This window comes from Perna viridis, chromosome 7 (genome assembly GCF_037379345.1).
Source record: "Perna viridis isolate PV_CMFRI_1.1 ecotype Kerala chromosome 7, ASM3737934v1, whole genome shotgun sequence".
Lineage (NCBI taxonomy): Eukaryota > Metazoa > Mollusca > Bivalvia > Mytilida > Mytilidae > Perna > Perna viridis.
In genome coordinates this window covers 3,410,164-3,425,533 of record NC_142451.1, presented here as the reverse complement: position 1 = coordinate 3,425,533, position 15,370 = coordinate 3,410,164, and the positions used below count along the sequence as shown (strand labels likewise).

The following is a 15,370-nucleotide window of genomic DNA, read 5'->3' as shown; positions in this document are numbered from 1 at the left end:
TAGAAGCAAAATCTTCCAGATTGAGACGGGCTCTTTTCTGACCACAATGCAAGGTTCACTCATTTATGAATTTTCGTTTTTAAGATATATCTGAGCTTGCCGTACTACGATGACTTTTTGTATCGCGCTAGACTTCATACTATTATGCTTCTGAAAAGGGCTCTGTTGCTACAAGATTGAAGTCATCACTACACAAATTTTATGGTCGTATTCATGAACTCATGGATCATTACGATGTATCTATCTGAACCATGAGAACCGATTTATTCAACGTGTCATAGTTTTTCTTCCCTCTTTCGTCTACCCGGACTTGATTTTTTATGAGCAATTGGGTGGGTGTTTCTAGTAAAGCAGAGGATGCTTATCCTATCGGTGCACCTGGTCCATGCTCCCAGTTTTTAGTGGAGTCCAAGTTGCTCATTTCCTTTTGTTTCTTTGTACGTGTTATTTTGGTTATTTTATGTTCTTTGTTGTATGTGTCTGTTTTCCCTGTCTGGTCTTTGTCCTTGGATGGCGTTGCGTTTGATTTCGACTAGAATATTTGTTGCCTTGATTACTTTTTCATCAACATTTCTTCTGTATTGCTTTAATTACAGATTTTGACAACTTTACCTGGTGGCAATTTCGTGCTGCCTGTTTGTATACACCTACAGCAATTAGCCTTAATGGAAGCGGAAGGCTAAGCGCGCTTTAAAACCTGGTTTAACCCACCAACCATTTCTACAGAAATACATGTACCAAGTCAGTAGCATTGCGGTTGTATCTAACTTTTTGGTGTTTACCTTAATGTTACCATCTCGTTTGAAAGGACGTTTTCGTAAATTTTATGCTGTTTCGTAAATTATGTTGTTCTAAGTTACAAATCCACATATTTCTCTAAAACATCACACAAAGTCAAAATGTCCTACGCAGAAAAGCAGGTTTGGAATATGCTTGATTTCCTCATTGATAACATATTTGTCGCATTTGGAGGAGATATCTTTCAACAACAAGTTGGCATTCCAATAAGCACTAACTCTTTTTTTAAATATTCATACGAGACTGAATTTCTTCAAAATTTCGTAAATAATAAAAATATAGAAGATGCTAAATCCTGCATACATATATATTGATGATTTATTGCCCATCAACAACCATTTTTTAAGCAAATGTTACCGTCAATATATCCACTAGAGCTCGAAATAAGGGAGACTACAGAAACAGCTTGTTCTGCATCTTTTTGGTGCCTTCATCTAGAAGTGGTAATCTCATCATTGAGCTTTATGATAAAAGAGACGACTTTAATTTTAGTTCAGCAATATACCATCATCTCCCGCATATGGTGTTTATAGTTCACAATTGACTCGCTACGCTAGAGCAAGTACTAACTACTCTGATTTCCTTGAACGCCATAAATATTTTCGTAACAGACTCCAGAATCAGGGGTCTGAGTAAATGCGTCTTAAAAGGTGTCTTTCCCAATTCTTTTTTAGATATCAGTCCTTGGTTGAAAAATACTCAGTTTCTTCTAAAATAATGAGTAATAATTTAACCCACCACTTCATTTGAAATGCGTGAACCAAGTCAGTACCATTGCGGTATCAGCTGCTCCAGTGGTGTTTAATATAATTTTGCCAGATTTATTTTGGACTTGACTAGAATATGGTTCGGATTAGTGTTCGGTAATTTTGTTGTTACCCAATCTATTATATGGACTTTTCGTTTAGACTGTTCCTTTTACTTTTGGCTAGAGTTTATGAGTGCGGTAATTCTGTTATTACCATTTATTTAACTTAACAAAAGGACAAAAATACAGTGGTTCACTCATTGTCATGATTTTTACCATTGTAGAATTGTTAACATGACAATGTCAAATGCTTTCTGCAGATAGTCAAAGCGCTTAAAACATAATTGTAAACCCATTGGACATAATGACTTATAGTAAGAGTCAAATAAAAGAACGCGCATTAATGAACTTATTATAAAGGATTTATATATTCCCTCCCCGGATTTGCGTTGCAACATAAAAAAGACAGGATGAAACAAGTTTTGTTGGTCATTTATAATAATAGTTGTCAAATAGCAATTAAATTATACTGATAAATCAAAATTTTGTTTCCTCTTTTATGAATGCAATGCATTCCAACCCTCAATATGTGAACTATAACTTTTATAGTTCGGGCTTGAAAATTTATCTTTCAATTTTGATCCTTCCTCGTATTCTGGAAGAAACCCACTATTGTGTATCAACTTTATTTTTAACAGTTTCGCCATAATTCCGGTAAGCGAATCTTCTATCTTTATGAGTTTTACATATGGAGCCACCTTTGCTAATTTGCGTGCCACTAATGAATTTGTCAATATTGTGCCTCCAATAAGGTATGGCGGCCAGAAATCATACGGATAATCTTTCAGTGATATGCTCCATTTAGATGTACTACCACGATAAGGGGTTGCTAGCGTTAATTTATGACCAAACATCTTTAAGTCAGTTTCTTTTAAATTTTTCATGGCAAATTGGTAGAGATTATTTGTATTAACGAAGCGATCATCGTCCAAAAAATGGACATATGTTGCATTTATACGTTGCCGTAAATACCACATAAACGTAAACATTGTCTTAAACACTAAATTATCGTAAACATCGATGATATCAAACTGAAGAATGTCGTTGTGAGTGTTCGACTCTACATCAATAATATCCCGAAAGTCTTCAAGATAACCTAATATGAATATCGTTTTTATCCTTGTATTTTGGGTTTTCCCCCAAGTTTTCCTGATTGCCGCCCTTTGGCCTATATTCGCAACGAATGATTTTACGATAAATAGCATATCTATCTGGTCACATTTTGAATTTCTACATAAAACACGAGCTGGATCTTTGAGTGTTTTGAATTGTTCGGTTAATTTGTTGATTGGTGGAATGGCAGCTTTTCCATTCCTTTCAACGTCATGTAGGATTTCTCCTAGGTTACATCTGTCATATGAGAATTCCCAGTGATAAAACTTTTCACCTGTTCTTACCCTCTTTATCATCAACAATATAGTAAGGGCACCAATAAACCACAGAAGTTTACTTAATCTAAAAAAGAGAGAGAACTATAATAGCAATCATTAAATTCTTTTTCGTTTCATTGCAATTTTGTTCTCGTGAAAAGTATAGATAAGTTACAAAAATGGTGTTGAAATAGGGTTACAGTCAAAGACACAAATACAAAACTAAACAAATTCTGAAAGATAATTAATACATGAAATATACCCTTTTGGTTGTTTTCTATGATTACATTGGTTATTTTACCAACATACTCTTTTTACAAATTGGTCGACACTCCACGATTCAAATAATCCCTAACAACGTGTTCATTAATATTTCAACTGTCATCAAATTTGAAATTAACAGGTTATACTCCATAACCTGGTTTAGGCCAGTTTACAAATTTTATCAATCGCTTCGCAATTCATAATTTTAAATGCCGAAAATCAGATTAGTTCAAATTACCCGTTTTAAAGTTTCCTTGTCCGTCGTGTATAGTTCTTTGGTGTACACGTTTTTATTTTTCCCGGATTTTCTCTCGTTGGAATCGTTGGTATTACTACTTTTACATTTAATAAACAAGAAACAAGTAAAGAACTTCATAGAAAGAAAAAAAGCAATATACACAGAAAAAAAACCTTTAAACTTACAAGTTGTAAAATATCACTTTTCTGCCATATAATTGCATAATTCTGTATTTCTGAAAACAAAATAGTGCTATTGTAATTTTATGTAGTTAAGGTTATCTCTAATTGAAAATATTAGGGCAATAGTTAAAATAACACAAACAATTATGCAATGAATAGTTGCTCCTCTGAAAATCTTTGTATTAACTATTGTTCTAATGTGTAATAAAAAAGTTATATCTACACTGTCACAAATAAATTACGCACACTTAAATATGACGCTGTTAAACAGCATACAACATAAACAAACAAATACAAAACAAAATAACAGAAAAAAAAATGCAAAATCGATCATTAAAAGACATTTTCGAATTCATACATGAAATTACGAGATATATCTTATCGATTGGTTGCATTTTTAATTTTATGAGTTGTATGTTGATTTTACTTACTTGTAATTTCTTTTTTCCATCACCGCATTAAAATAAGAATAGAAATCATCTTTAAAGGGAAAAATCTGGCCAGAATTCTTACTTTATATACTCGCCATCACAGATCCAAGACGGATTTGTTACAATTCACTTTTAAACAAACCTAGGTTGGTTGGCATATAACTTGAACTTTTTAGTCAAATATAAACAATGGGCGTTAATTCTTTTAAGAATGAATAATAATATATGATTCAACAATAATCCACTTGTCGTATTATTATTTTTTGTTGTTGGAATGACTTTTTATTTGATAGTTTACAAAATACCATAACGACGGAGATGGTACCAAAATGGTAAAAGGTAAACACAACTGCACGACACCATGTTTACTTTGAATTTAATCTTATAAATATGAAAACGTATAAATCATTTAAACTAATTCTTATCTCCATGACAACAAAAATATTAATTGATTGGCAAATTGCACTAAAAGTATATTTTTACTCATTAGGCAATTTACAACATACATGTATATATGATATGAAAATTAATAAAATATACAGTTTACAAAACTTGACCTTTTGACTTATTTGATACTGAAATGACTTCCTAAATGAACACGTACTCCGCTAGGGTAACATAAATGTCCCATGACCGTATGAAAGAGAAGCGTATATGATTCTATATTGGAATTATCAACAATGGTACAATAATAAATAATTTTACGTGTAGATAAGCTCGAATTGAGACATGTTCTAGCACAATTCTAGCAGCATGAATTGGAAAATAAATGTGCGTATGAATGATTACCTGCGATAAAAAATATGGCACAAAACATTTTATTTTGGCATTTGATAATATTCACTACTAGAAAAAAACTAGGTCATTAATAATTTGAGTGTGTTTATCAAAACATTGATTGCGGTGTATGTCTTATCCAAATCAATTTGAAGACAAGTAGTAATATCAGAGCTAATGTGTGGTATTCTCTGTCTGGTCTTTGCTCCTGGAAAACATTTTTTTGATTTCCGCTAGAATCTTAGTTCCTTTGATTACTCTTGATCACTAATTCAAGTGTTGTTTTGTTTCTTTATTAACACTTTGAGGAAGGAGTTGTATAATCTATTATTGTTGTGTCGACAGTAGCTTTCTCTACAATAAGGGCTAAAATTAAGGCCAATGTTTACACTTGAGATGGACAAAAACATGCGTTTCTTTAGCATACATCTTCCATTGACAAAAGGTATAAATAAATTATAAACGAAATGTACGGGAAACGAATTTCATAAATTCCATGTATAATGATTGTGTTTGTATTTTCGAATTTAAACCATATTTAAATATTGTAAAACAGTGTAAACAATTTTCCACTTTAAGGATAACAAATATAAAACATATAGTTTGAGTCGCATCTGCTAATCCATCGGTCGTCATTAGAAAGACTAGTTTAGGTTTCTCCAGAATAGAAATAGTAACGGGATATTCAAAATCCATTTAGAAAGACTAGACCCCCTCCTCCCCCAAAAAGAATTAAAAGAGACCCACAGAAACTTAAACATAAACCCGGACAACACTAAAACCTGGAGTATTGACAATGTATTGAAAGATAAGGTTTACAACATTGTGAACAAATCTGCTTTCATGGTAGAGGTGCAACGAGTACATGGTGTCGTCTGTATTGTTTTTTTTTAAATGATCAGTTTTATCTTGTGACAACATAACCTTGTTTTTGAAGAAATTTAGTACAGTAATAGTTTGACAGGCTATTGCATAAGGTATTTCCTTTGTTATAAAATTTCAACAATCCAGGGGCTGACGGAGACTAGCTACAATTCCCTTCTAATTGTTTTTGTTATTAATTAAAGTTTGTTTCAAAAGTCTCCACATGAGAGAGTAATCGAGGGAACCAGGGTTATAGCGGTAATCAAAAGAATGTAATCCAGGGACAAAGACCAGACATGGAAAACAGACATACACAACAAAGAACATAGAGTAACTAAAATCATACATACAAAGTAACAAAAGCAAATGAGCAACTCGGACTCCACTAAAAACTGGGAGCATGGACCAGGTAGGGTAAGCGTCCTTTGCTTTTCTAGAGACACCCGCTAAGATATGAGGTACAGCTACCAAAGCTAATATTTTATGAGAATTTTTTTCAGTAGAAAATTACCTCAACATATATAATTAAAAGAGGGACTTGTAGCAGGTATACAAAGGAATGCTACCGAAGACAAACTATTAAAAGATTCGCTATGACAATAACTATGAATCATTACGATTATAAACATTTTAAAATATAAATGTCAATAAATAAAAATAATCAGTTGGTCTATTCATCCTATTAAGTACATTTGAAAAATGTTTGAATTTTTTACTTATGTATATCAGTAGAAAAGATACTTTGATAAGCATTGTTTACAACAACTTGTCACCATTGGTCGAATATCAGCATAATTTAACAGGTATGTTTTAGGATGTTTGCATTAAAACACTTAGTCCACTTCACTTTCTTATTCTAAGATATTTGATGAAAACAATTTGTATGACGAAAAATAAATAACAATACAAAAAAAATACTACCATTACAGAGGATTTTTATCTCATTTAACTTGAATATGGACACTTACAGATTTATAACTGTGGATAAAGTATTTTCCTTTTACACTACTTGGGATTTCTATTTGACGGTCATTTATACATCTACATGTAAGTGGCTTACTTTTAGTCACATATTCAATATTTGTGTTATTATAACCGTAATAGCTTGACCCCTACTTTGTAAGTAAACTTTAAAAAAAAAGAATTTAAAAATTGAAAATTGTATAGAAAAAGGTGCATATATATATATATATATATATATATATATATACTGTACAAGTAAAGCACAATTGAAAGTAAAGTATATATATATATATATATATATATATATATATATATATATATATATATATATATATATATATATATACTGTACAAGTAAAGCACAATTGAAAGTAAAGTTAAGGTAGGGGCATATAATTTCATCTAAATTCAAACTTATAAGAAAGAGTAATCAAATGAATGTAATCCAGAGACATGGAAAACTGACATACACAACAAAGAACACAAAGTAACTAAAACAATACATACAAAGTAACAAAAGCAAATGAACAACTCGGACTCCACTAAAATCTTGCAGCGTGGACCAGGTGCACCGGTAGGATAAGCGTCCTCTGATTTTTTAGAAATACCCGCCGAGTTTCTCATAAAAAGTCAAGTCCGGGGTAGTCGAAAGAGGAAAGGAAAACTATGACACATTGAACAAATCAGTTTCCATGGCTTACACCGTAACGTTCCACGAGTTCATGATGACGACCATAAAACCTCTGAAGTGATGACTTCAACTTCGGTAGCAACAAAACCATGTTCCAGAAGCTCCTACTTGTTAGAAGTCTAGCGCGATACAAAAAGTATGCGCAGTTTCGGTAAGCTCTGGCATAACGTATGAGTTATGAGTTGTGATATGAACACTCCATACGCAGGTTACGATTAGTTACTTTTCAGAGAAGCACTGGGAAAACCATCCACAGTACACAAGTAATAAACTTTCCATAGACGTATTATTTGAGAACATGGCATCCACAAAACAAAAATATTAAATAAAATCCTTTGAAACATTTAAAATATTAAGCACTGTACCATAGACCTGTAATTAAAATTACAGGTCTTTGACAAGTACATTTTTACAGTGATGACTTTCGACAAATTTATGGTCACCGTTCTTTGAAATTCGTGATAACGTGATTTCATTTACGGATAGCCATTTGCCATGTACTTTTTATTATTCACTTTTTTGAGATTTGAAAATAATGCTATAAAAATAAATGCATTTGTTCCCTTTTATCTTAAATTTCGATTTGTTTTCATGATGAACTATTATTTTGCATTAAATACACTGAACATCAATACATTTAAAATCATTGGAGAAAAGTAATAGCACGTGATAAAACATAAGACTTGACATAACGATCCAGAAAGATATGTTTGGATTAAGGCACAGTAACGCAGAAAAAATGGTATTTAATACGTTTTCCTCTATCAGTGGTTAGTAAATTTGGGTTATCTTTTATTGAATTCATACTTTACATTCAGTTATGTATCCTGAAAAAGAGACTACAATCAATTGTAAAATGCACGAAAACAACAAAATATGTTGCTGAGTTATACTGACAGACTTTTAACTTAATACATTACAAGAATTATAGATAAGGGCAAGTAAATGGAAATGTCAGAATTAACTTTCAATCGTTATCTATATAAAGACCCCTACGATGTATACGAAAATTAGTTATAAAATATATTTAGCAAAGGTTGTTTAAAATCAGGCCAACGTTTATAAAAACTGCATATACACAAGCATACGGTTCTAAAAGATACAATTAAAACAAAATATAACAACAAACATATAACAAGAAAAACTAATAAAAAAGAAAAAGGATAAAACAACTGCAAAAATCAGAAACATTGATACATTTCTATTTTTCTACCAAAATATTTACTGATGAAAAAAAAAGTACAAAAATATTTCACCTTTAAAGTAACTAAGTAAGCATAACCAATCGTAAAGTATAGTGACATAGGGAATTAAAATAAAAAGGATTCTGTCCTCCATAAATTAAAACGAATTCCGATGTTTTGTTACCATGATGGAGTGTCTACGAAAAAAAAACATGGAACTTACCGATCTTATCCGCAAGTTTTTTATTCTCTCTATCAGTGATTCGACTAGATTTCTATATATAAAAGGTATCAATCTGTTGAAATTTTGGATTGGTCATAGCATATCTAAATATTTATAAATGGTGTTATCTAACAACTAAAATGTGCAAAAACCCGGGAAATATGAATCAATTTAAATACTTACTCGTTGCCACAAGAGCAAACACAAAAGATCAGGCAAAATAAATAAATAAATGAGTGATTAAATAAAATCCAATTTTGTTAGTATATTCAGAAATTCCGAAATAGGCCTAATTAGGGCACGCTCAAATGATTTCCATCGATTTCTATTCACTCACATATAAGCAACCAATATCTATAGCATCAAGGGTCTGAACTGCAGGTTTCTCAAACGTATTTTTGAGACAAAAGGGGGACAGGATGTTATGATCACGTGATGCCAATTAGCTACAGGGAACATAAACGGGTCCCAAATTTCATGTAATTTGGTGATAAAAAAGCAAGATTTTATGAAAAAATAATTGTTTTCCCAAATCAAAGGGGTCCGCTTCCTAGAAATCTGCGTCTGAGAGCTACTCCATGGAACAGATAACGAAACCCACTCTAGTATATCGAAAATGTATGACTAAATCAAATTAAATTAAATATATCAAGATAGACTTAATAGAGGTTTTAAAATATCCTTGAGGTATGATGGATTACAACAGAAAAAAATCACGTATTTGACATATTTCGGATTGATTTCAGAGTTTATCGTTCAATGGTAAACCTTAACGGCTTAAGAATTCGGGACTAGAAAAAAAATACATAAGAAATCCATATTACCGAACGAGGACGTTCTTCAAAATCAAACAAAATATAATATATATCGACGCAAAGAAGCTTCTTAGTGGACAGGCGCATGAAATATATACCCTTTAATATAAGTAATCAAGGGAACCAAGGTTCTAGCGGTAATCAAAGAGTAATCAAGGGAACCAAGGTTATAGGGTAATCAACAGAATGTAATCCAGGAACAAAGACCAAACATGGAAAACAGACATACACAATAAAGAACATAAAGTAACTAAAATCATACATACAAAGTAAAAAAAGCAAATGAGCAACTCGGACTCCACTAAAAACTGGGAGCATGGACCAGGTGCACCTGTAGGGTAAGCGTCCTCTGCTTTTCTAGAAACACCCGCCGAGTTGCTCATAAAAAGTCAAGTCCGGGGTAGACAAACGAGGAAGGGAAAACTATGACCTATGACCCGTTGAATAAATTAGTTTTCATGGTGCAGATGGATACACCATAACGATCCACGAGTTCATGATGACGACCATAAAACTTCTGTAGTGATGACTTCAATCTTGTAGCAACATAACCCTGTTCCAGAAGCTTATTTGTTAGAGTTCTAGCGCGATACAAAAAGTCTGCGTAGTTTCGGCAAGCTCTGGCATAACGTATGAGTTGTGATATGAACACTCCATACGCAAGTGCTGAAGGGATGTTGCCACAGATGAAAGGAAAGTTGGCAATTCTGAATGAAAAGTCATCACGTTTGTCGTAAAGTTTGGTCAATAGTTTTTCTTTACCATCGATTTCTAAGTGTAGGTCAAGATATGAGGCTGATTTCACAGTGTCTGTAGTATCCTTTATCTCAAGTTCTTTTGGGTAGATGCGATGTATCAAATCCCCCAAATTAGGATTGTTTAAAGATAATACGTTATCTATGTAGTGGAAACTGAGATTAAAGGATCTAGCCAAACGATATTCTTTCTTTCGGAACAGATCAGCTATAAAGTCAGCCTCATAAGAGTGAAGGAATAGGGCAGCAAGTAAAGGACCACAATTTGTTCCCATTTTGAATGCCGACCGTTTCCTCAAAAACACGTGCACCACACTGGACAAATATGTTGTCGATTAAAAATTCCAGCATTTTGTAAACATCTTCCTCTGTATATTTGGAATTATTTCTTACAAAGTATGAGGAATCTCTACCAAGAACTATATATTTGTATCTAGGTGTACCATCTTTTTTGGAAAAACAACAGTGTATAATGTTTTTAAGTCGGGATTTTAACTGAGTATGGGGAATAGAAGTATACAATATTGAGAAATCATAGGTTTTAATGCTATTATATTCAGATAATAGTCTTGAACTGATTGTCTCCAAAAGGTCTTTCGAATTTTTCAGGATCCACATTGAATTAATACCACTACGGGAGTAACAAGTGTTGTGGTAGGACTGGAGACCCTCTTTGACAGTTGTAAGTATAGAAGTTAAAAGTTTTGAAAGAGGTTTGTTGTACATTTTGCAGATCAAGCTATGAAACGTTGTTTGTATGGATTCTGTTGGAGTTTAGGAATTCAGTACATAGACGGTAAATCACAATCATCGTCCTTGGTAGAGAGACCAAAAGGATAGCACAGATTTATGATTTTCCACAATCTCTTCTTTGGAGAGTGTGGTAGCAGTATAGATCTTATCACTGCTATTATTTTCTACGTCAACCTCTGATAATAAACATTGGATATAATACATTTTGCAGACAAAACAATGTTGTTTTGGGCTTTGTCTGCTGGTACGACAACATATTTGTCATGTATAGTAGACAATGTTTTTGCTTGTTTTTGATGTAGCCTTGGCACTCATTGACCTACTTTCATTCGTTTCAAAATTAAAGACCTCACGGCCTTTAACCACACTGACAGAGAATCAATGTCTTCTTGTTCTCGTTTTATCCATTTTCTTGCATAGTGCTCGACGGCATCCATAAGAACTTTAAAGTTATAATTCCAAGTTATGGGGCGTGGTTCACGGTATTTGGGACCTTTAGAAAGGATATTACGCAGAGATTCGTTTACGATGATGGTTAAATCTCCCGTAACGACGTGACCAGAAGGACCATATTTAAATGGTGAGTTTTGCAAGAACAGTCAAGTGGATTAGCCTTGAATCCTCAATCTCGAGGCTCCGCAATAGCCTTTTATAATTGAAAATTTTGGATGCACTGAGTGAGGTATAGGAATATGAAATATTTGGTATGGATTTGTCTCTGATATATGGGGGAATTTTGTTGGTTACGTTTTTGTGATGGAGGATGTTAGCCAAATTAATTGCATCTATACCTTTGTTGACAAACGGTAGTGGAAGAAATGATCGTTTTTCTTCATCTTGACTTTTCACACAAGCTGGTTTAAAGAGTCTGTGGAAACCAATATCATAGATGATGGCAACAAGTCTGTATAATGTTGAGGTGGGATCAGAAACAGGAGTGTCAAGACTTGTTTTGTAAAGGGAGTGTAGTAGAGTGAGAGTTGTAGAATAAAGTTTGGTTCTAATGTGATGAAGTCCAAGAGGTTTTTGTATGAAAGGAAGGAGACCATCTATGGAGAAATTATGTAACCTAGGTGACGTATAGTGGCGATGGCTATGACTCCTTTCCCGTCTTGGATTTTTGTCAAATAAATTCACCACATTTATGCTAATGTTATATAGGGGTTGAAAGGTTTCCTATACTTTTGATGTTGGCATTGCATCCGTAAGGTATTGCAGTACCTAGTCTGCGTATCCAGTACTCCTCTCTTTCCCTACGATAGTTTTTACTTAGAACGGGACTGTTCGTAGGATGGTAATTTTTTATTTTTATTTTTTCATAGAGAGGATTGAATGATCTTGTTGATTAAAGTGTTGATAAACTGTCGAGAATTTTGTTTAATCGTTCTTGCGTTTCTCCGACGTATACTAAACCACATAAGTTGCATTCTAATCCATATATTAAGTCATCGTGACGTCTTGTATGGAAGGTTTTGTTTGTAACGAAACTGGAGAAGTAAGAGTCGGTTATAAGAATGTTGCAATTTTTAATACCACATTTTGATATGGTACAATGTGGTTCGTCATCGTTGTAGTCAAATATATTATTTAAAGTGATGGAACATGGTTTGATAATTTTGAAATAGCCAGAATTTTTGTACTGGAATAGATGGTCCTTAATTTTAAAAATTGTATTACTGGGTTGATGATACCCTCGGGGACAAAATCCACCAAGTTTAGATTCGTACAAAAATTATTATTATTCATTCAGAGATAAAATAACTGAAATAGCTGTAGAGATATACAGCTACTAAGGAGCTAAAAGGTGGATTCGAATTTATTTCTGATTTTTTATGTATATGTTTTTACATTGTAAGCTTGTTGTTCTAATTATGATATAATGTTTCTTGAAAAAATATTGACCCTTCAGGCAGGAAAGGGAAGTAATCTTTCATTTAATTGACACCCATGCATGTCCATTTTCTTCCATAATTCAAACTTGAAGCAGTAAATACTTATCATTTTACAAAATAGTCAAACAATAATGATATGTTGTCGTAATGACGATTAGCTTATTCAATAAGAAATAAAGCGAGAATAGGTATGGTGTACATGTCATAGAGACTACAATCCCATCGGGATGAAAATGTCAGTTGAAGCCTACCCATTGGTCTTCAATGAACGACGAGAGGAAACCCTCACACCACAAGGCAGGCTGCAGCTGACCCCAAAAATCATTATCATACGCAGGTAAAATGAGGCGAAAGAGTTGCCACATTATATTCAAGTAACATAAAAATACAGTTAAGATGAAAACGAAACAAGACATACAGAGCCCAGAAATTCCTGACTTGGGACAGCGCAATAAAATAGTAGCACTTTTTGTATGTCCCCTATTTTTTTTTCAATACAAACTTTTTTTACTTTTGTTTTAAATACCTAAAATACCTAACTGATCACTTGCGCATGTTAATACGCACATAATGACTTAAAAGGACGTACAGATTAGAAAAGATAACATACGATAAGATAAGCTTTATTTAAAGTCGGCAAGAAAAATAAAATCAAGAACTTTTCTTTCACAGACTAATAATATATACAAAAAAAGAGCGACAAAAACAAAAAACATTGCATACAGTTGCACGTGCAGTTGTACACATAAAACATACAAGACAAACCAAAATGCAGAAACACTAATTAAATAAAACTAAATTTCGGCAATAAAGCATAAATCAAAAGTGAAGAGCAAAATAGCTGTTATGCAAATTAAAAGCAACTTATAATAGTAAATAGTAAAAAGTCGGAAAAAAGAGTAAAATCTGAAATAATAAAATATAAGTATCTCCTGCATAATGCAATTCTCTAATGTGGAACTTTGGGCGGATTTTTGGCAAACCAAACAAGCATTATTCTTTGTGATTCCAAAAAAGATAATTTACTTGTAATTGATTGAAATTAGTTGTGGTTTTGAAGGATTCCGGTAATGAGTTCTAATTGTTTTATTCAACGGGTCATAGTTCTCCTTCTCTCGTTTGTCTACCCCGGACTTGACTTTTTATGAGCAACTCGGCGGGTGTTTCTAGAAAAGCAGAGAACGCTTACCCTACCGGTGCACCTGGTCCATGCTCCAAGTTTTTGGTGGAGTCCGAGTTGCTTATTTACTTTTGTTACTTTGTATGTATGATTTTAGTTACTTTGTGTTCTTTGTTGTGTGTGTCTGTTTTCCCATGCCTGGTCTTTGTCCCTGGATAACATTCTTTTGATTACCGCTATAATCTTGGTTCCCTTGATTACTCTTTCTAAAAACTGAATGCCTGAAATAGTTCTTACCATGGCTTGTATGTATAAAAATAATATATCTAAAAATACATTTGTGATTTTTTTTGGAATAAGTTTGATAGAACAGTGGTGCTAAGTCATTCTATTTTAAAAATTTCTATTGTCATAGTTCTTGTTCTTTTTACATTGTGGTATTTAAAATTTGACTAATAAATCGTAATAGTTACAGTATGGTCACAGTATACAAATCTCAATGATCTTCCCTCTTTTTATTAATCTCAGTTTCTGCTGAATAGATGACGTATTATATTTAAACAATCCTCGTTTAGGGGATTTGATACATCGCATCTACCTCAAAGAACCTGAGATAATGGATACCACAGACATTGTGAAGTCAGCCTCATATCTTGGCCTACACGTAGAGATCGATGGTAAAGAAAAACTATTGACCAAACTTAGGACAAACGTGATGACTTTCCATCCATAATTGTCAACTTTCTTTCATATGTGGCAACATCCCTTCAGCACCTGCGTATGGAGTGTTCATATCACAACTCATACGTTATGCCAGAGCTTGCCGAAACTACGCAGACTTTTTGTATCGCGCTAGAACTCTAACAAAGAGGCTTCTGGAACAGGGTTATGTTGCTACAAGATTGAAGTCATCACTACAGAAGTTTTATGGTCGTCATCATGAACTCGTGGATCGTTATGATGTATCCATCTGCACCATGAAAACTGATTTATTCAACGGGTCATAGTTTTCCTTTTCTCGTTTGTCTACCCCGGACTTGACTTTTTATGAGAGAAACTCATGCCGTAACTACGCAGACGTTTTGTATCGCGCTAGACTTCTTACAACTAGGCTACTGGAACCGGGTTTGTTGCTACAAAATTGAAGTCATCACTACAGAAGTTTTATGGTCGTCATTATGAATTCATGGATCGTTACGGTGTATCCATCTGCACCATGAAAACTTATTTATTCAACGTGTC

At 33.3% G+C, this 15,370-nt stretch overlaps 1 protein-coding gene across 3 annotated transcripts in view; it reads right to left on the bottom strand.

Annotated features, from left to right (window-relative positions):
- Positions 1–1,103: 1,103 nt before the first annotated feature.
- The window catches only part of LOC148610991 (beta-1,4-mannosylglycolipid beta-1,3-N-acetylglucosaminyltransferase brn-like), a 39,583-nt gene continuing 25,316 nt past the window's right edge, over positions 1,104–15,370 (bottom strand). The window contains exons 1-3 of one of the 3 annotated variants that reach the window (XM_088590980.1): positions 4,092–6,357; positions 3,664–3,713; positions 1,104–3,061 (exon numbers count right to left, since the gene is read on the bottom strand). In XM_088590980.1, the coding sequence (XP_088447106.1) occupies positions 2,104–3,061; positions 3,664–3,701 (996 nt within the window). In that variant the 5' untranslated portion in view covers positions 3,702–3,713; positions 4,092–6,357 and the 3' untranslated portion in view covers positions 1,104–2,103. Of the gene's footprint in view, positions 3,062–3,663; positions 3,714–4,091; positions 6,358–8,793; positions 9,282–15,370 lie in introns of those variants that run through there. The other 2 variants (XM_088590979.1, XM_088590978.1) reach the window with 2 other exon arrangements.